Source organism: Pomacea canaliculata, linkage group LG14 (genome assembly GCF_003073045.1).
Source record: "Pomacea canaliculata isolate SZHN2017 linkage group LG14, ASM307304v1, whole genome shotgun sequence".
In the NCBI taxonomy this organism is placed as follows: Eukaryota; Metazoa; Mollusca; class Gastropoda; order Architaenioglossa; family Ampullariidae; genus Pomacea; species Pomacea canaliculata.
This window is the reverse complement of record NC_037603.1, coordinates 12814641-12836405: the sequence shown is the minus strand read 5'-3', so window position 1 is coordinate 12836405 and position 21765 is coordinate 12814641. Positions and strand designations below refer to the sequence as shown.

Here is a 21765-nt window from a genome sequence, read left to right as displayed (position 1 = left end):
CAAGATATATAAACATTGAAAACAATATTTAGTTTTGTAACAATAAGATGGAAACTTTCGGTGGGTGTTACTTTTCATCTCGGACTTTGGTTTCACCTCCTGTAGCAGCAGTTATAGACGAAGATAAATCTCTTCCATGGGTGCAACATGGAGAATTAATTGGTGTCTTCTTAGCAAAAAAATGAGTTCAACATCTCGACCGGGTGTTTTTAAGTCTTTAAGAAGGTGTAGAAAGTATTGGACAGGCGAAAGATCCCCAAAATTCATATGACAGATATTTCTCGGAGATTTTGAGTCGTTTCATCGGCAGACTTTCTGGTTGAGAATGTACTCTCAGAGGAAACATTCTCGTAAATGTTTCTTTTTTAATTTTATTACAAACGTGAACAATCCAGTAATTGCTTAAATAATAAAATCCTGTCATTGTCATAAAACTTTAGCATTACAAATCAACAGAACATTCAACAACAAACATGATTTTTGTCTTTTCTCGTTTTCAAAGTTGCAAGTATGTGTCTGTTTTTGTACATCAGTTACCTAGAAGGATATTTTATTATGGTCCTAATAATAAACAAAGACAAACCATTTGCAGCTGGTGTAAGGCATGTTTATTTTTCTTTCTCTCACCTGTGCTTGTTTGGCAACAACAAAGTGTCATTCAGTGGACAATGACAAGTCAGTGACATGAAAGAATTGAATCGGTATCACCAGTTTTTTGTATTTCTTAATCAAAATTTATCAAATGTACAACAATTGGAAATCAAGTTCAAGACATATTTTTTAAAATTTCCTGTGGACTGTCCTTTTACGTCCGTACCAACAAGCATGCGCTATACTTTTTTTTGATAATGTGTATCTTTATTTGTGTGTGCGTATGTGGATGTCTATGTGTAATGGACCCGTCTGATCTGTGCATGCAAACCCTAGGAGACATTGTACTTTAGTACACACCCTAGAAAAAATTTGAATTTTCTGGTAACATTACAGAATTAAGTACCGACTAGTTTTCAATCTTTACAGCTTTTTGATATGCTTTGAAAAATGATAACTGCAATTCCAACAAACAACAAGAAAAAAATACAAAAACATTATTTTTATCTGACTGCGCAACAACACATGTTGCTAGCATTACACTTTGTTTGTTTTTTACCATAATTTTAGATGAAATGTCATGGAAAATTTGACTCAAGTGATTAAAGCTCAGCGCATTTTCCAAATTGTGGAACTATGTACAATATATCATGAACACTCAACGAACTAACAAATAAAAAAAACTACTGGTCAAGTAATTTCATGTCTTAAGATGATTGTTGATAATCTAAAATGACTAGACTGATGTCTATGACAAAGGCATGATTTTAGTCATTATATCACCGTAGGTTTCCATACTGACCAGAAGCAAACAGCTTGAGGACTGTGGTTTACAAGAACAAAGAAAGTGTATTCAGTCCTCATCATTGACGACATCGTTGGCTGCATGCCACGTAGCCAATCACACTCTGATTACAGAGCATACATCCTTACTTCGACATAAAACATTACAGCTCTAGGCCGAAGAAACAAAAACAAAATTGTTCACTGACCACAAGTAAAAACAGATTTTCAAAATGGACCTGAAAGTGAAAACAAGGACAGCAAACCTTTTCTACAAAATTACATTGAACCATCAAACTGATTCAATATCTATATCATTAATTTGTCTCAAGTATAATTTAGACATTATTGTATGATCTGATGAAAAAGTAAAAACAGTTAATCAAAATAGTCAATGACAATACAACTCTATCATATTAGTTATTTCAAGTCTTGATTAAATCTGTTCACTGGTCAAAGTCAGTATTTTTGTCCCAATACGTTCTGAAAATATGTTTGACCATAGGATACCCCGGAACAAGGGAATAAAGAATAAGAAAACCCTGGAATAAAAGAAAGAGGTAGAGACAGGTGACGAACTGGAATGACATCTGGAATGGCCTCGAAAACATGAAATACAAGTCTGCACTAGGGTAATGCAGAAGAAACATTGACTTCAGAATCAAAATGAACACGCAGTATAACTTCATCTAGAAAGAGGACGTGAACCGTTTCCTCTACGGCAATGGAGATAAAACAACGGCTTTGGCATCAGTAACGGGACTTTCTCATTGACATCAGGCTACACAGGCTACAACCAGAACCTTACCAACGGGTCTGTATTTGTTCCTGGCATGATGGTATGCTTAAGTACACATTGTGAGTAAGACACTGAGAGTAGATTCTGAATCAGAGTTTATAAAAATGCAGTGAAAAAATCATGCAGGCTGTATACATGCATTTCATTCTAAAATAATTTGTACGTAAGAGGTATGACATTTCACAAATATCTTTGTTTTCTGCTACACTAATTACTATTACAGCGACTGTCACTGCTACTTAAACAATGGTGTGGATGTTTTTGTACCGCCTTATTTTAATAAGGATGCACACATACGAATGCTTTCACGCACACACATATATATTCAAATGCAAAGAACACATGCAGAGATAAACACACAAGCATACACATCAAATACAGCAATACCTAGCAAAGCATCTTTAAGTGAATTTAACTCTGGTCTACGTCACGCAGTAAGACAACTTTTCTTCAGAAAAAAAGGTTTGAAATCTGAGGGACCTAACTTGGTAGGTATACCTTCAGTCGACCGCAGATTCATAAACGTGAGGTCCTCGACAGAGAAGCAAAGAAATCAAAAAGTTGTTAAACTTTTTTAGCCTACAAAAAGCAGTGATCTCTTTAAAGCCTCCTTCTCGAAGGGCAGGTGACAATTGGGTTTCTCTCTGGCAATTATAGTAAATACAGACTTCATTAAGACATTAAGCAAAACTGTAACATTAGTAAATAGCACCAAAATGGTTTTACAACGTAACTTCATGACAGCGACATTTTTTTCTATGAACACAGAAGTCTGGAATGCCCAAGTGTAAAGTCCTGCAACGTCTTCTCCAACAACACAGTCACTGCCAGCACTTTCTCGAAAACAAAACCTCACACGAAGAATAAGATCTTCCTTTGAAAACGTGATTGGTGAGATCCCAAATCGCCACTGAGTACCCGAATCATAAAAAAACCCCAAACACTTCTTAAGTAGATCATTATGCCTGTAAACGTTTTAAAGAATTATTACAAAGAACATATTTTAGAACCATTATTTAAGCGCTTGCAATATTTAATAAGCCACAATGATGAGTATTTCATGGAATGAAAGTCATCGTGTTAGCATTCCTCGTTCTTCAACATAGTCTGCGTGACGTCATAGGTTGGGTTTTCGATTCCGGAATCAAACGTCACACTGTCTCCTCCTCGAGGAAAGATTACCTTTGGGTAGGTTCCCGAGCTTTCTTCTGTCAGCTTTGAATGAGGAATAGTGTAGCCATGACGCCTAGAGAAGAAAAGGTTGAGTTAGACTCGTGACGTATTGAATATTAATTAAAATAACACATGCATATTAAAGTTAACGTGGAATAGTGAAAAATTTTGTTATGACTAGAGTATAAAGTAACAACAGAAGAAGCGTGGCTGAAAATGTTCTTCCCACAATAATGGAAATATTTTTGTGGCTTTCCTTCCTTTTTGACGACCTATGAGGATCAAGAAATTATCGTCGTTGTCATTTTGTCAATCTTCTCCTCACCGTTCGTACATTCAAACTCTGTCAACCCCAGAGTTACAGGGCAGACATGGTAGATTCTAGAGGTCTTTGACACACTCGTCATTATCTTGTCTGGATCTTCGCGTTGCACTCCGCCAGACTAGTCTCGAGTCAAATGCTAATTGTGAATAAATGAAGTAGGCTTGACAGTTTTTTTGTACAGACTGTGTTGAGAAATGTATAGTGATTTCTGTTTTGTTCTTATTACACACATATACACATATAAATATATCGTTCCGCCGTGGTCTAGAGAATATCAGCACAGAAAGTTTCAATGAGTTTTGTCTCCTTTTTCTTTTGGATGTAGAACCAAAAAAAAAAAAAGATGTATGACCAATATAAACTGCACGTGAATTAAAACTTGTTTAATATGCATGCCAAATATAGTTCTTGTCCACTTAGACTTTGTTCTAGCATCCATCACAATGGTCACTAATTGTTTTGAGGTAGAACTAAGGGAAAATATCCACCACTCTCTTTTGCAACATCTGTCAGCCTCTTCATCTCTCTTCACCTTACCTCTTGTTGAGCAGGGACGCTGAAACCGCAGCAGCCACCAGAAGATTTACCAAAACGATTGCCACTGCACAATTGTCACTAGTTATTGTCTACTTATATACCAATCCAACCCAACTGTCACTAGTTATTTCTAGTTATGTTTTGCTACATTAAGCCAACACAATTCTGTTTTTTCCTTCCATAATCATGTCTTGTGTTGTGAGAGTCTTAAAGTGAGTGCAGTCGACGTTGCTAATTAACTTAACATTTTTATGTGAGAAGTGTAATAAAATATACAGCGTGTAATGTCGAGAGGAAATAATAAGCATGAGTATCGGTCACTCCCCTAATGAAAGAAGCATCTATCACTTTTATTTTTGTCAACTTTACCTCTTGTACACTATGAACGCTATCACCCCAGCGGACACCAGAAGAGCAGACAGAACGACTGCCACGGCAACGATGGTACCCGAGTTGGCTTCTAACATAGAAAAAGAAAACAACAATTAGGAAATCTGACTAACAGGACTTTCGTTAGGCTTTTATTTTTTGTGTAATTTTGCTTGTTTGTTTTTGCTGCTGGATTGTTTATTGTTAGTGTTTTGATAATTGTTTATTGGTTGAATTTTGTTAATCGGTTATCGTTTGTTTGTTGTTAATTTTTGTCGCTTGTTTTTGTTTGTGTTTTGGTTAGATTTTTGCTTTTTATGTCACAGGGCTTCTGCTTACGCAAAAAATTGCGTACAGTACGCATTAAAAGCTCGGAGGACCCCTTCAATTTTCGTCAATGGGGTCCCATTCAAATTTGGGCGAAGAACATGGACCCCTTAAAAGTCTGAAGAAGGGGTCCCTGGGACCCCAAAGAATTTAGCCTTAGCAGAAGCCCTGAATGTCTTTTGTAATGTTTACCTGTGTGGCAACTGGAACTCAGAATAAATTCACTTGCTGTCTTAGACACCACTGGACATAGAGGTTACATTATCCACACATATCCGCGTCAAGCAGTAACATCAAGACTTAGTTCACACAATTTGTAACAGAATGGACAAGATGTTTACTTTTAAAATTCCACGAAATAAGCAAAGATAGACTGTCCAACTCACGCTGACTCTGGCTTTCCCCAGCGACGGGAGGCTTGTCTGTCTCCGCTACCCTGGCGCTGGTGCCAGACCCAGTCCTAGGCGTTGGAGTCACGTGCTTTGGGCTGGTGGACGACGTCATCGTTGGACGTGGACTGTTTCCCGTTGGCAGGGGCGAGTTAGTCTGGAAACTAGGCAGCGTCTCCTTCGAGTTAGTCTGGGAACTAGGAGGCGTCTCCGAGTTAGTCTGGGAACTAGGAGGCGTCTCCTTGGTAACTGCTGTGGTGGGTGTGGTGGCGGAGGCTGGTAAGCTCGGGGACCCCTTATCGAACTCGTCGTCGTCATCGTGATCGACCTCGTGCTCCTCGTCATGGTCATAGTGAGAGGTGAAATGGTGAGACGAAAAGTCTTCAGATGAAGAGCGTGAAGAGGTGGGCTCAGCTGGCTTTGACGTCGTGGTACTCTCATCAAATACTAAAGACACGATGAGAGGAAGAAGACCCAGGTGAATATACAGAAATCAAAACAAGTGCACTTGTAGTCCTAGCTAGACATATGCCTACGGTTTACGCGTACTTGTACACAAACATACACGATAACATGCTGTCTACATACACAAACACAATAGCGTGTACATACATATACACATTTATATGTTATGTGTACATACACCTACAAATTTGTAGGTATTATGTGAGTATAAATAGAGAGATATAATATTATTGTATGTATCCACACATAACCATAGACAATTGAGTACAATGTGAGCTATTAGAATTATTAGTTGCTAAGATAAACCTCGTAGGATTGCTAAAAAAATTTTGAACCTGTTTTTCTCAAAAAGGCCGCTAGGGTACCTACACACTTCAAACCTGTATAACGCAGTAAGAAATACCAAAAGAAATGTCGGAACCTGTAAATTATAACTATAAAATTGTTGTTAAAATTCATTTTGTAGTTACGTGTTAGACATAATAGAAAGAGTTTCTCGAGAGATTATAGCTTCAAAGAGCACATAAACAAAGCTGGGAGTCAAGACTCACATGGAAAGCATCCTCCTCCAGGTGTCTCCATGTAATTATCAGAACACATGCAGCGCCGTTCGTTGTGGGGCAGAGGTATGCACAGGTGAGCACACGAGTTGTTCCTACACACACTCACGGCTGTGCAGAGCAAAGAAATGAATAAAATTGTAACCTGAAGTAATAACAATTGTCTAGATTTTTGCCACCCTTTCTTCGTTTATAATACTTTCCAGAAATACTTTGTACATTGTACGCTACTGAAAAATTCAAATCGCTTTTAAAGCGAGGAGTTATTATAACTATTGAGTGATTAGTGTCTGGGAGATGTTGATCCTGAAGATGAAAAGTTCATACCTCGAAGTATTTCAGAGGAGTTGAAGCCACTGATACCGTAAAGTTTTGTGAAATTGGCAGTGCTGTAAGGCATGATTTCTCCCCCAGACTTGTGCATCCTGGCCAGAGAGCTGCAATGTCGAGTGGAAGGAGGGAGTGAAACAGTGAAAAATAAGCATTCTGCACGTGTAAATATGTGTTCGCTTTTATAAAATAATGTGTTAGCTTTGAATAAAAAGGACTACTCCGAACGTACTTCCGGCGCCAGTCGGTGACGTAGAGAAAGTCTCCCATGACGAAGAGGCCGAAGTAGTGGGCGGCAGGTTCGATGACCATGGTGCGGTTGGTCTGCGTGTCGATGTTGTACATGTGGATGGAGTTGGCCTGTGCGTCTGCCCAGTACAGCACTCGACCTGCCCAAACACCATCTCTCACTCTTTGTCTAACACCTTCACTTACATTCTACAATGTCCTACATCAACACATCAACAGCTTTATATAGAACGGACTCCACTATAGAGCGGACTTGATGACGTTTACACAAATAAAAACAAAAAAGTACAAATATAGAGTCAAACCACTCGCAAATCCTATGTGCGAAGTCGAGAGAAATGTAAATATATTACCATTTCATACAAAAAACAATAACAATAAATATCACCTCCACATTAATGTTATATATTTTAATGTTTTAATTTGCTTTGTGCAAGGTGTTAAATTAACAGGTATAAGGTATTGTAAGAGTCTACAAAAAACTATTACCTGATGGGGAATTTTTTGGTATTGGTGTTTGTTGTATTTTTAATTTAAAAATCCCCATCAAGACAATGCAAAAGCGTTTTACGGAGTAGGAGAGGTTACCTCTGACGTCAAGGGCGAGTCCGTTAGGCCAGGAGAGAGTTTTAAGGGAGATCACTATCGTAATCCCGGTGCCATCCATGCTCGCCGAGGAGATCCGAGGTTCTTTACCCCAATCCGACCAGTAAATCTTCCTGCATTATTTACCAGAAATTTCACAATTGAAGCACAACAATATATTTTCGCCGTCTTTGCTACCTTCATAACCATCGTCGTTCTTCATCACTCACATCATGATTACGTCATTCTACATTTAACTGGTGCTCCTTATATATCATGCCATGCTTTACTTATATATTATTCTATTATAAATACTGTCATGCCATATTCTACTTATCGAATATTTTAATACAAACACTAAGTTTTACGATTCCCTGGAACATCTACCTTACCCCTCAGTTGGTGACGCGACAATATCACGTGGCTCGTCAAGGCTGTGGTTAATGAGTGTCCTAAACTTTGAGATGTCGACAATGGACACAACTCCAATGACGTCATTGCCCGTGTCTGTGTAGAAGAGGAGCTGGTTGACGAAGTCAACTGCGATGCCATCACAAATGGCCTCTGAAGCCAACAGAAGCATGATTGCACTTACAATATTCACGACAGAAACATGATCAGACCAGAAGTTGAATTCTTTGTTTAAAAAAACGATTTTAGATCTGCAGGTAGCTTGAAGACAGAAACTCGGGGTACCAGGCAAATTCAACCATTTTGTTCATTCATAGTGTCAGCAAATATTAATTTTATTTTCTAAAAAAATCTTGGGCTACGAGACGGACTTTTAATTACAAAACTCGAAGCCATGTAAGTGCCTCATCCTGCTTTAAAAAAATCTCCAAAGGAAGAAATGAGAAAAAAGTCATAAACAGATTGTGAACTTACTTTCGGAGAGCTTCCGTACGAGCTCTGTCTCGCGGGACTGGAGTTCCGTGCGCGCCAGGACATGCGCAGTGTTGTCGGACCAGTACACATGTGACGTCAGAGGGTCGAAATCGAGGGCAATGGGTTCGTGCTCCGTGGCCAGCCCCAGAGCGCTGATGGCGCCGTTGCGGGTGTCGATCTGATAGATCTGCTTCTGCGCGTCGTTGACGATCAGAAAGTTGTCGTTGACGAGCTCTGCGTGACGAAACAATTGTCGTAGATGAGCGGTAAGATGACTGTAACGACGCCACATCAAAATTGTGAATTCTATGATAACAGAAACAGCTAAGAATGGGTAACCTTTTAGCTGATGAAATACTAAGGGAAGTTTGTGCTTTTACTAACATTATTATTTATAAAAGACACTGATGTCTCCCGGTCTAAAGAAACTGCCACCGAGATGGAAGGATGCATCGCATCCTTTGGCAGCAACGACCCAAAGCACATCAAGACAAAGATCGGTGAGAGAAGAATACAAAAAGACACAGATCAGTCCCCGTAAGCTGTTACTTGTCCATTTTTAAGGAATTTCATAATAGAAATTGCACAAACTTCAGATTCAGACATTTGGTTTGCTGTTTGTTGAAACTCAAATTGAGTAACAATGAGCCCACTGAGTAGGTACGAGATGCACTCTATAAAAAAAGTTAAAATAACAAAAACAGTAATAATAATTATAAATTAATAAATAATATTGTTTATTATATTATTTATTTATAATTATTAAATATTATTATTATTTCGTGATAAAATACAGATTTGGTCTGTAGGAAGCATTACAGTAACCACAACCTACTGACACCTGTAGTCTACCTGATCTACAGTGGTAGCCATTGTCGTCCAGCTGGTATCCCAGGCCGCAGTGACAGGTGTAGTAACTTTTGCCGTGAGGGAGACACAGTTGCTGGCACTTATCTTCCCCTTCTGGACATTTGGCTGTTAGAGAAGCACACCAGTTCCATGACAAACAAGGAAGATACACTTTCAAAAGTTTATCCGTCCTTACATTTCTCCGTCAGCATGATTGAGGGTGTCGCAATCTACCGAGCATTGACTCTCTGTCTTTTTCACTTTTAAACTCTCTTTCTTTCTCTCTCTCTCTCTCACACACACACACACAAAGGTAAAGGGAATAAGATTAACCAAGAGGCGCCCTGGTTCGATTTCCGTGTGGCGCAGTAACTCCCCAGTTGGATCCAGTTGTCAACAATAAGGAATGGGTACCCGACCCCATAGAGAGTTGGTGACGATAATGTAGCTAGGAAGTGGAGCTAACCAGGGTTAGGGTTAATTAGCCTTCACATTAATTTGGTACTAAGTTAAGGGATGTCTTTCACGCTTCACACCCTAATGACATAAAAAGGGTGAAGGTTTTTTTTTCTTTTGGTAAAGAGCTTGAGGATGTACAATGTACATTTCCCTAACTTTGAATTAACGGCCACCTTCTTGCTTCCCTTTGACTGCTGATGTAGCCAACCTTCTGTGTAGAACTGTAGGTCAAGTGGATGCATTGATTGCGCGCTAATTAAACCTACTGAAACCACTACGCAGTCAAATTTGAAAATATGAAGGTTCCTAATCACACAATCACAATCACAATCACACAGAAATGACAAGGAAACAAAGACAGCTGAATAGTCGAACAAAGACACTAACACATGAACGTCATTTTACAGGTCAGTTAGACAGACAGAAGGACGCCACTTGAAAGGACAGATAGAAAAAACCTTGATTTTTAGCTTTTAGAAAAAATGTTGACGTGCATGGTTGAGGACGGGTGGAAGAAGGTGGGTGTAGGGGCAAAGATTTGTCTAAACATTTGTCACCGGTATTCGGACAACAGGTGTATGGGGGAGCCTGCATCCCTAACCCTCCCCCCACAGACTTCAAGCATGAACTCACACTTTAACTTGGGCTGCGCCAGGGGGTCAAAGGTGATGATGTCGCTGGCGTCGCCGTAGCTGGGGTGGATGATACCACGAACCTTGCGCATCTTGTCCAGACGTGCCACGTGAATGCCATTCATCTCACCTTTGTCTGTCCACAGCAGCAGATCCTGATAACAATAGCGACAACAATAATAACAACGACAATAGTCACTGGTCTACAATACACCTAAAAAAAGAGAACCTAAGACCTAAGTGGAGATGACACTGTTGGGGTGGTCCTACAAAAGATTTGCACTAACATGACCCACCCTGTACAACAACACATAACTGGAACGAAATTCGTTTATACAAGAGACTAAGATGTCAGTGCTACAGTTTAATCGAGGATGAAAAATCTGATACAGACCTTAAAAAGACTGATTCCGTAGAAGCGAACATTTTTCATGGTGAAGAAAGTAGATTTTATGTTTGTGTTCAGGTCAACTTGTCCCACCTGGTTTAGCTGAGAGTCTGCCCAGTACATTCTGAAAAATACATTACAAACATCACAAAATGTTGTCAGTAAGCAGAACATCGACACTACAAAGTTGTTTTTTTTGGGGGGTCATCAAGCCTTTCAATGAATTTTGAACAATTTTCAAGACTTACATATCTGTCTGGTAGTCGATGAAAAGATGGTTAGGCTGCCCAACGTGTTCTTCAATGACTAATTCTCGTTCTGTGCCGTCCATATTTATTTTCTCTATCTTTGCGTGCATTAAATAATCATCATCACCGAGATCCGTCCAGTAGACTGTCCTGTGGGTAAACAAGGATATTGTTTTAATAATTCTTATCAACTGATCTTGTGCATGATGAAAAACATCTATGTTAGCAAATGAAATAAGATTATTTTAAAAGGATTTTGTCAAGTTTTTTTTTACTACCTTTCTTAAAAATTTTACAAAGTTTGAGTGTTGTTTGGTACTGAGTTGTCATTTCTGATGACAGAAAAGTTGTTTTACCAGGATATCTTTACGTTAAGATTCTCTCTGTTCTATGTAATTTGATTATTACAATAAAACTGACAGTCATTCAAGAAAATGTCAGCATCTAAGCCAAAGTGAGAGTAACTTCCCACTCTTACCCTCTAGCTGGGTGGACTGCGATACCCAGGGGGCTGAACACCTTGTCGTTAACAAATACCCGCTGGTAGGCGCCGTCCTTGCGTGCCACCTTGAGGACGCTGTTGGTGCTGTCGGTCCAGAACAGGTTGCCGCTTACCCAGTCCAGCGCCAAGCCTGCAAAAGTATTAACAAACTTTACAGAGGACATTAGACCTCAATAGAAACAAGACCCCAGCTCGAGAAACCCCTCCTGATGTTTTCAGATGACCAACAGGTTAGATTTTCTTTTCCCATACCCCTAACTCATCTTCTCAAGCAGGCGAGGGCAAGTAGTTGAAATATTTTTCCTAAACCATGACGAGGATGCCGATGGTTAGCAGATAACATTTCTTGCAGAGGTGTGAAATTTCAGGAATCTTAGGACTCTGGATGTGCTTAATTAAAACGTCATCCCCACCCCTACCCCACCCCTGATGGAGTGAGTAGCTCTGGCTTTTACCTTTGACCGTTCCAGTTCCTCCCGCCACAATCTTTGCCTTGGCCCCCGTTTCCAGTGGAATGGCGGAAATGGTGTTGGTGTAGTTGCTGGAGTAGTAGAGCATGTTCTGGGCGCCGTCAAAGGTCAAGGCCAGGTATCCGTAACGTTCCGCCAGGAAGCATTGCGAGGTCAAGGTGACGTTGTCCAGGGACATGTCGGCCATGTTGGCAGGGTACTGGCAGATGGCCTCGCCGATAGCATACAGGTGTGAGGGATGCACAAAATGTTTGGTGACTGAAAGAAAAATCACGCGTCAAGAAACAAAAATATGTGTGTACTAGAGAAATGTTTATAGACTCAGTGACTTGCTGAAATGAGTTTATCGACACAAACTTAAGCCGATGATATGTTTATTGTAATACCGATGGATATACTAAAGAAATGCTTATCACAGATTTGTTTATCTGTCTGTCACGGATGTGAGCGCCACGACATAAAAGTAGAACGTAGAAAATGTAAATAAATCAGTTTGTAGCATTTTAAGACAAAAAAGTAGATGAGAGAAAGAGAGGGTAAGAAAGATGGAGAAAGGAGGTAGATAAGAAAAAGAGAAAAGAGTGGATAGACAGAAGAAGTCAAATACTTAAAGTCGAAGGTGAACCCTAGGACTTTGAGTACTTCACATTTGTGTTAATATTCGTTTTACGTCCAGAAATTATTTTTGGTGGAAAGAACACCCGAGTGATTGTGTGTGTACGACACCTCCAGTGTCCCCAACACTAACGGTCTCACTGGTTGTCATAGCTTCCTCCCCTACCCCCCGAATCCCTGCTAAGGCAAAGACAGGATGATATAAAGGACAGAGTAGATATTTAGTTTCAGATTTCTCATCGGAAAAAAAGAAAAAAAAGAATACTTCAAATAGTTTTCGAAGACTTAACATCGTAAAAGTATAGGAAAGTGTATATCAGAACGATAGTCAGCGTCTCTAGACCTTTACTTTTGGTTAAGGCGTGAATTTAGACTGTTAAGTCCAACGTACGGTTGCAGCCTTTGTTGTCCGGTAACAGGACGTAACCTTCGCCACAAATACACTTGGGGCCAGTCAGAGGGTCATCCACGCACATGTGTGCGCACTTTTCTGCATCGCACGCACCTGGGACAAGAGGATGTTTCAGTAAACAAACACATCAAATTAAGTGCAAGGTTACAAACAGAGAGGTATGTCCTCATTGCAACATGAACTTAAACGAAGAACGGAGGGAAATTTGCAGGGAAGAGGGTTCAGAGAAAAAAGACGTCTGATTAAACGATAAACGAATTGTATATTTTTTTCGGTTGACTCACTGCTGTTGCCCTCTTGTTGACTTTCATCGTACATGATGATGCTGTTGGGCACGTTACCCAGTGTGAAGCTGACAGGTGGAACATGTCCGACCCGATTGAAAATCTTGAGCAAACCGTTTGACTGCTCCGTAACGAAGAGAAAGTTCTACAACAAATAGATAGAAGCAGAAAGGTTTGTGTCAAACACAAAAAGGTTTGTGACAATCATTGTACATAATAGAACAACATCGAGAGTTGTTTTGGTGACAGTATTACTTTCAACACCAATAACACAGTTTCAATGACAGTCATCCTTCAACAACACAGACACGCAGCAAGATATTCTTGTTCCATTCTTTACACCACAGATAATACATATGTCTTTATCATTTTCATTTCAACTTTTGAAATCAAATTTAGTGATCGGACCACCTCGCGTACCTTGTGGACTGCTATACCGTAGTAGCTGGTCCCGGTGTCTATTCTGAAAACTTCGCGGCCCATTCCATTCAGCGAGGCACTTTCCACAGAGTATATACCGCTGTCCACCCAGAAGATGCGATCCTGAGACATATCCAAAGCCAGACCTCTCGGGTGCACAAGGTTCGAGTCAACTATGGTCCGTCTGTTGTTGCCAAGGAGATCGCAGACTTCAATGCGTGGCCTGATGCCCCAGTCGGAGAAGAACAGGTATCTGGAAACGTTCAGGTCAGTAAGAATCAAACCGTAAAGTGTAAAATGTGATTTTTAAATCTGAAGCTATAGAAGTTAAAAGAGGTACAGTGATAAAATAGTAAGCACATAATATTTGAAAGATTGTAAATTTATTTGACAACAAGCAGGTGCAACCCTTGACCTTTAAACCTCCAAAGATACGTTAATTGAAATATTAAGCGTTATAATTATCTTTTTTCTGGAGATTTCATTAGACCACACAGAGGATGTGGGCGGTAGAGACATACCCCTTCTTGGGATACACAGCCAAGCCGTGAGGGTTGTCCAGGCCCTCTTGCACCAAGATTCGGTAGATCTGGTCTTGGCCACCCGACTTTCGCAAGGGCGCCATCATGATCCAGTTGTAGATGCCATCAGACCAGTAGACGTTGCTAGATACCCAGTCGACGACCAGCCCCAGAACCTCAGAGGATGTACCCGTATACACGTCCACTGTCTCCGTCGACCTGCAACGTGCGTTTGTGTTCTTGACCGCGTCTAGAGCTCTCTGGTAATTTGTTATTGATATAAGGCTAGCAAGTCAGAATTCATGTACCATAAAGACATTGGAGTCAACAACTTGCTGTTTATCTTATTTGACAAAATTTAGAAGTTGTCGTTGCTGTTCTTTCTTTTGCTAGGTGTAGTTATATGGAGTTGTTGGTGGTGTTGGTGGAAGTTGTTGTTTATTTTTATTTCTGTTGTTGGCAATGCTGCTGCTGTTAATAACGGAGGGTTTTTTAATTCCAGTATAAGAACCCGTTCCTTCCCGCATTAGAAGAAACATAAACCAGCCCTAGTTATACTCCGCTAATGAAGAAAAGAAAGTGGTATGGATGCAACAGAGAGAGAGCAGAACCTTAAGAGGTTATACGAACCCATTCAAGTACAAGCCCTGAATCTTTTTGTTCATAGCCTCGCTCCACACAAGCATCTGCTTCCGGTAGTCAAAGCCCAGGGCCTTGAACTCCCATCCGATGTGCGGGGCACTAATCTGTTTGACACTCGGCATTCGGTTGGTGACCCACACGGAGGGGTCACCTTCTATGCCCACCAGGCGCGACACCACCAGTTGCAGGGATGGAGTTTGAGCCCAGATCAAGTTCGACTCGTGTCGAACTGCAACAAACATCATTCAAGCCAAAATCTCGATGGTGCTACAACAATTTATTACACTAAAGCAGAAAGCAGATAATGTGTCATCACTAAAACAGATTGTTTCTTTAATTTAAGGTAGTCAACGCACAGAGAAGTGGTTTTGCTTCAGTAAGGCAGACCACTTGATCCTTTGACTTTCTCGTACAGTAACGGAAGCTTTTGCAAAAATTATGGAACCCTCAACTAGCCTGAAGTTGTACTCTAAGTGGCTTTCATTTACAACTGGTGCAACTGTACTGTTGCTTAGCTGGAGGACAGATGCTGGTAAACAAAGATAAACAAATTAAGTGAGCAAGAGTGCACTAAAGTTGAATATATTTATTTCTGTAAATACCAGGGACATAGCTTACAGCTTTACATAAATATAAAGTGACAGTAATCTAAATGATATATATATATAAATGGTGGGATAACCTACAGACCATGAGGACAGTGGCTGTGAAGGGTTCACCCTGTCTAGAACATGGTATGTGAAAGGCGAAGCCCAACCTTATCCTCCCCCGACATTACCTTCCGAGATAAACCAGGTACCCGTTCCTGCCCAGCAGGGTAGACAGGTCTGGGGGAACACGTTTACCATTGACAACTCCGATATTTGTTAAGGGGAGGAGCAGAAAAGCAGTGAGTCAAAGGCTAAGTAGGATGGTGGTGCGTCAATGGCTGGACACCTCACCCGAGGTGAGACCTGTCTAGCCCTTGAACCCCGAGGGCAAAGCCCTCACCGGAAACTCCCTTCGAGCAGGCTGACCTACTTTCTTGATGTGGGTTTTCACGCACCACAGGCCACCAAAGTGAAGGACAACTGCTTGGTAGTTCTGGATCTTTCTGGCAAACACTAGGAAAATGGGGGAGGGAAGGGAGGTAACCTATCAAGGAGCTCCTGGCTTCAAGAAAATACAAGGTTGAGATTGATAACAATGGGTTGTTGAAGGGGATGGGGAGAAATGGTGGATGTCCAGGTTGACTTTGACTTCAGGGATGATGCTGTTAGGGAGGACATACCAATGTTTAACTATGTGCGCTTTTCTCTTAAGCATAGAGTAGATTTCCTGGGGAAAATCCGGTTAATGATGCTAATCATATTGATAAATACACGTGAAGTCTAGAAAATACTGTATTACAAAATATATCCACAAACTCGGTGAAGCTTGTTCTGATTCCTTTATGGTCAAAGAGTCATATCTGTTGGCTCTAAGCATTGTTTAAGGCCAATAATAGATTGGATGAACAGAAGAACCAAAACCAAACCCAAAACTAGTAGAAAACATTGGTAACATCGACTGGCGGCATGGCAACTGTATCTAGCCTCGCTGTGGTGTGTACTCTACTTCCGATCCCATTTCCGAAACTTAGAAGACTTATTAAGTGTAGGCGGGATGGGAGAGACACGCCCTTGCGGGTCAGGACAGCCGATAATATTTACTGTGATTACCGTATTCTATCTGCATGGTGATACTTTGATAAGAGGTTTAAATGAAAGTCCTCTCGATTAACTTTGTTTAAATGGATAATAAACGCTAATCTCGCCGTAATCAGCTTTTTTCCAGATCACGTGACTTCCAAGCTGAGTTGTAGCGAAGTCACAGGAAAACACACTCAAAATATGTGCTTCCTTTAAAATATTAAACATGTGTAATATTTCATTTTTCCGCATTGCTGTCTTTTCGAAATACACCACATAATTACACATGTATTGTTTCAACTTCATTATTTCTGTGTCACTCGTCTGCTCGTGATGTATAGGCGCAATGGTCATGGGCTTCAAAAGATAATATTTAGTTTCTGGTTGTTATCAAGAAAATGATTCAAAGATAACCTTCTCCTGATTAATTATTCTTCGTTTAGAGAGAACTTTCTTCATACACTAGTAGTACGATACAGGTTTCCAGTTCGCTATTCGAAAATTTCTAAAGTCTATTAAAAGGTAATAAATTTTTAGAAACGAACAGGTACGTTAAAGCAGATTTTGTAATCAGCCACAGAAAAAAATGTATTGGGTCAGACAGTACTCTTGGTATACACTGATGAATTTAAATGCTTCCTTCTTAGATCCTTCATAGACATGCATCTTAAAATCAAGTTACATTGTCTAATACATTGTACTCAAACAAATATCTACAGTTAACCAACTGGGGTCACGAGCGAACCCTGTATTTCCTTTGCAACCTGTTGCTTCCATGCGTAGGCAAAAGATGTTTTCGTGGCGCCAACGTCTTCACGACTAACGATGGCTTTCAAAACAACTGTGGAACCGATAAGGAGAAGGTTCATTTCCCGTGGCCCTTGTTTCTAGTGCCGTGAGTGATGACGTGGTGACTGTGCCATGTCTGTAATTACCCCCAATTGACACTGCATGCCATGGTCTCCACACACAAATCTACCACAAATCAGGTATCTGATTTCTTCGTGAGGAAATCGTCAAGAGCTGGCAGCCTGTCTGCCTCTTTCATTCCTCCCATCTCCTTCCTCCCTCCCTCTCTCCAGATGATTGTCTATTAGTCTGCATCACACACACAGAGATGGAGAAGCCCGCACCGCGACACAGAGAAACAAGTCTGCCATGGCATGGAGTCAATTAATATTTGCGACACTGAACATAACATTGGCGACGTGACGTGCGACACAAATATAGGTCGGAGAAGGCAGAGCGTCTTGCTTGCAGATGAATTTATCGAGTGGGTGATGTGACTGGCAGACCCGCCATTAACGGCAAAGAGTTCAACTCCAGGCTGGAAACCTGCAGCTGGTAAAGAAAATAGTCCAGCGGATACTTACTTGAAAAAGCCGCCGGGAGAAGGAGTATCCATGCCAACTGGATCATACTTGATGTCTGGACCATCGCTGTCACATCCACGACGCAGCAGCTGCCGGTTGAGGCGGTTGTTGTGGAGAGAAGTGTAGCACGAGCAGGCCTGCACATGCGCGGCACGGCACTCATTCACAAGTAGCAGACGATCGTATACAACTTCCGCCTCAGCGCGTGTGACCTTCCACTTCACTTCTATCCATCAACTAACTCTGACATTTCAACTACTTGCCTTTTTCTGTATGTGTGTGTGGGAGGGTAGGTGGAGGGGACTATTATACCCACCTGGTACCTACATCACCCTGCGTACAACTGTCTGCAACGGTTCAGTGTAATGACTGCTCATACAGTTTCATATTACTTTTCATTACTCCTAATAATCTGTCAGTTCAGTTTTACTCTAATGGGACGAAAATCTCCTTTGCACATGTCACTGAAATGTCCTATAAATGTCATTTTCTGTCCTCCCTCTAAAACTAAAGATTATACAAATACGGATGTATTCATATTAATAAACCTACCAGACTACAAATATTTAAAAGACTAAAACATTTGATACTCAACATTCGAAAAAAACATGGAAAAATGGGAGGATACAAGAATATTTAGTTCGTGTAGATAAACCTATCTGTAACGAACCCTCACATTTATCCAAAAAAGTTTCACAGAAACGCCTTGAAATATTCTGTCTTAAAGTAATAAAAAACAAAGAAAAATATAGATAAGTAAGCATGTTTCTTCTAGTAACCCGGAAGAAAATCTTAGAAAATGATTTGTTAATTAGCAAATAAAATTGTTTTAATTGTAAAGGACGTGAACTTCAAAGGAAGTTAGAATATTGCCGAGGACACACAAAGTCCTCTTCTCTACTTCAGCTATAATGAAACTGTAAACAAGGACATTGATAGTGATCACGAACGTGAGAAAGTCTTACTAGCAGGACAACCGAGTCATTGTTTTGATTTTAAAGGATGGTGAGTTGTTTACGTCAGGCTTTCAAGTGTTGCCTCACGTCAATGTCGTTACTGGAACAAATGAAGCATCACGATGTGTGAGTGTTTCTAGAAGCGTTTGAAACTCCCCAGAACCGCCATAGCTGTCACGTGACAGAATCCACGGTCCTGCCGCTGCTAGAGGAGAAGACAGCCATGACTCAGTGCCTGACAATACGGTGACACGCCTCCTCCCTTTTCCCCCCACTTAACTGCCTGCATCGCGAGTACTCCCATGTCCGCCACTCTCCTCCGTCGCAGAGGCTCTCGATCGACCACCATCGCGAGGAACGCGGGGTCAAGCTCGCGTCGCTCCGCAGTCGGCGACAGTGCTGCTGCTGCTGCTGCAGCAACCTCTTCAGGAGATGCCCAACGTCACGCGCACGCTCTCTGGCACGACCGACATGTAGGGTGGACCACGGACCGCCTTTCGAACTTTGACTTGTGTTTGCTTTGTGACACTGGGTTGAACTCGGCTAATAATTCACTACAAAAGGAGGAGACACTAAAGACTTATTCACCGTGAAGTTCTGAACTGTTGTTTATATTGTTGTTTACTGACGCTTGCCATAACGTTACCACGAACTTCAATGGTACAAACTGTTCTAACTGCGTCTTTGCAACGATCTTAATTGTGGACAAGAGACTGTTACACATTTTGCGCACTTAGAACCTCTCTCTTCTTCCTTCTTCTCTTGTGATGATGAACCCGACAAGAAGAATCAACTGCGTTTTTTTTTTTTTCTTATCAACGTTCCTACCATACGGCATTCAAACGACCTTTCAAAGTATTCAACAGTTTGTAATTTCCCCTTTTCCGTCTTGGCACAATGGCAAGAAGAAATGTCGCTACCCTACCCCTTGCTTTGCTCACCACCGAGTCTTACTGCTGTGTATAGGTCTGTTCACTCGAGCCCTTTCGTCCCATCGGCAGCGTGAAGAGCCACACAGGACGAGCGCCTTCCGGTCGTCAAGAGGGGACCCGAACTTTTGCCGTTGTTACAGGGACGAACTCGACCTGCTTACGGTACAAGCGCGGCGTACATGTTGACCGCTATACATCTGACCTGTCCTGAAGTCATGAACAGGGATTCTGTCAACCGTGAAACAGAGACCAGCCTGTTTGTTCCCGACATTAAAGGAAAGTGCACGGAGTGCTAGGTTTGAAAAAAAAAGATTTAATTAACTTGTTGAACTCAACGACAACGAATTTCTGCCTAAGTCTGGGAAATGATGCTGAAATGAATGAATGCATAACACAGACAGTGTTTTACCGACATTTCACTGTTTTGAAAATCTGATTACATGTTTCAATCATTTGTTGTATAAAGTTGAAGATAAAATACAAAGAATACATTATAATCTATCAACTGGCGGAGCTGGTCGGACAAAAGATACTACGGAGTGTGTAAAACATTAAAAAATAAAGCAAACTAAGATATACACGATTGTTGAATTTATAGCTGAACCCGCTTTTTCTATCTTTAACTTTAAATTTGATTCAATGTTTAAAGAAAAGATAATTACAACAAGGATTAACCTTTGCCCTCTAGGAACCAGATTATCTAGATTTGTTAAATGTGTCATTTTTTTAAAGCAATCCACTGCTAGATCGATTCATAAATACTGTTAATATTGTGAGCAGTAATAGTGTTGATATTGTAAGCAGTAACAGTGTCACTATTATAAGTAATTCAAGTAAAATGCTTCATCAGTATGCTGTATGAGGACGGGGTTGTCGTTCTTCGCAAGTCGTCTCAATGTCGAGACAACCTTAGATCTGCAGTCGACATTTAATAGATCTCTGAATACGAGTGGCCACATTTATTTTGTATGCCAGCCTGTGACACATCTGGGCATCTTGCTTAATATCGGACATAATCATACAATTCTATCCTATTATTATAAAAAAATTAATTTTATATTTTATATTTTATATTTTTAACACAGAAATTTCAGTTTTACCGCACTGTTCACCAACAATTACCAGTAACTCAAATCAAAATTTCTAACAAAGTCAAAAGCAAGATTTTGCAAATGACACATCTTATTTACTCATAAAAATGACTTTCCCGACTTTTCAGTGACAAGGAGGGAAGATTTTCAAGTTAATCGACTTAGCATTAGAAGGACTTATACTCTTGCGCACATGTGAAATCAGTCAGACGTCTTGACGGTCTAAATCGTCTTCTGAATAAAAACTGGGTTAAGGAAATTTTGTACACTGTCAGATTTAATTCTGTTTACTTCTTTTTTCCAAGTATGTCATACACAAAAATGGGTTTCATACCTTCTTTAGTCGCAGAAAGGGAAACGTGCGCGGTCCAGTCTACCGCCGTTGCTGGGATCAAGAACGTTAACTGTGCTTGTCACAAGAGTGTCGTCCCCTTGCGTGACCGCCTCTATAGAGGATGGCATGATAACAGATTATCTCTTTCTGTCATTGTCTTTCTCTCCACCCCGTTTGTCTACCTTGATTCGCCTTCTACAGAGTGTCCACATTCAGTCCAGCGCATGTAGGTAGCAAGAAAGTTGACAAGAATTGCTTATAAACCGTTTTTACAGAGGCTTAAGATAAATACACAAACGAGAAAAGATAAATTATGAAGGGAATAGCCAGAAGAAAAGAGACACCAAAAAGAATGGATGGACAAACAAATGGACAGCAGACAGTTTAACTAGTGTACATTGGAGGAAACTTTTTTTCAGACGAGGATTTTTAGTCCTCAAAGTTCAACAGCTTGTGATCTACAAGACAAAGATTTCTAGTAATCCTGTGTTTCTACCAAAACCCTGTGTGCGTGTATGTGATGCTAAACTGGGACTGGAAAAAATCTCAAATAATTCCTTACATAAACAAATATATTCCAAAATTTTTTTGAGTACGTTG

General features: G+C 40.6%; 1 protein-coding gene across 4 annotated transcripts; it reads right to left on the bottom strand.

Moving 5' to 3' along the window:
* Window positions 1–591: 591 nt before the first annotated feature.
* Window positions 592–21239, bottom strand: LOC112555231 (low-density lipoprotein receptor-related protein 4-like). 4 transcript variants are annotated; one of them, XM_025223534.1, is made up of 22 exons: window positions 21166–21239; window positions 17853–17989; window positions 14798–15038; window positions 14168–14386; window positions 13647–13899; window positions 13227–13371; window positions 12922–13035; window positions 11901–12173; window positions 11422–11575; window positions 10944–11093; window positions 10702–10819; window positions 10309–10462; window positions 9220–9342; window positions 8368–8601; window positions 7875–8046; window positions 7486–7616; window positions 6881–7037; window positions 6646–6755; window positions 6310–6429; window positions 5291–5740; window positions 4578–4668; window positions 592–3419 (listed from the first exon to the last, which is right to left on the bottom strand). In XM_025223534.1, the coding sequence occupies exons 2-22, from the start codon at window positions 17914–17916 to the stop codon at window positions 3254–3256; spliced, it is 3639 nt and encodes a 1212-aa protein (XP_025079319.1). In that variant the 5' UTR covers window positions 17917–17989; window positions 21166–21239; the 3' UTR covers window positions 592–3253. The 4 variants fall into 4 exon arrangements, with proteins under 4 accessions (XP_025079319.1, XP_025079317.1, XP_025079318.1 ...); XM_025223532.1 differs by lacking the exon at window positions 21166–21239 and adding an exon at window positions 4209–4272 and having other exon boundaries at window positions 17853–18032; XM_025223533.1 differs by lacking the exon at window positions 21166–21239 and having other exon boundaries at window positions 4578–4665; window positions 17853–18031.
* Between the last annotated feature and the right edge of the window lie 526 nt (window positions 21240–21765).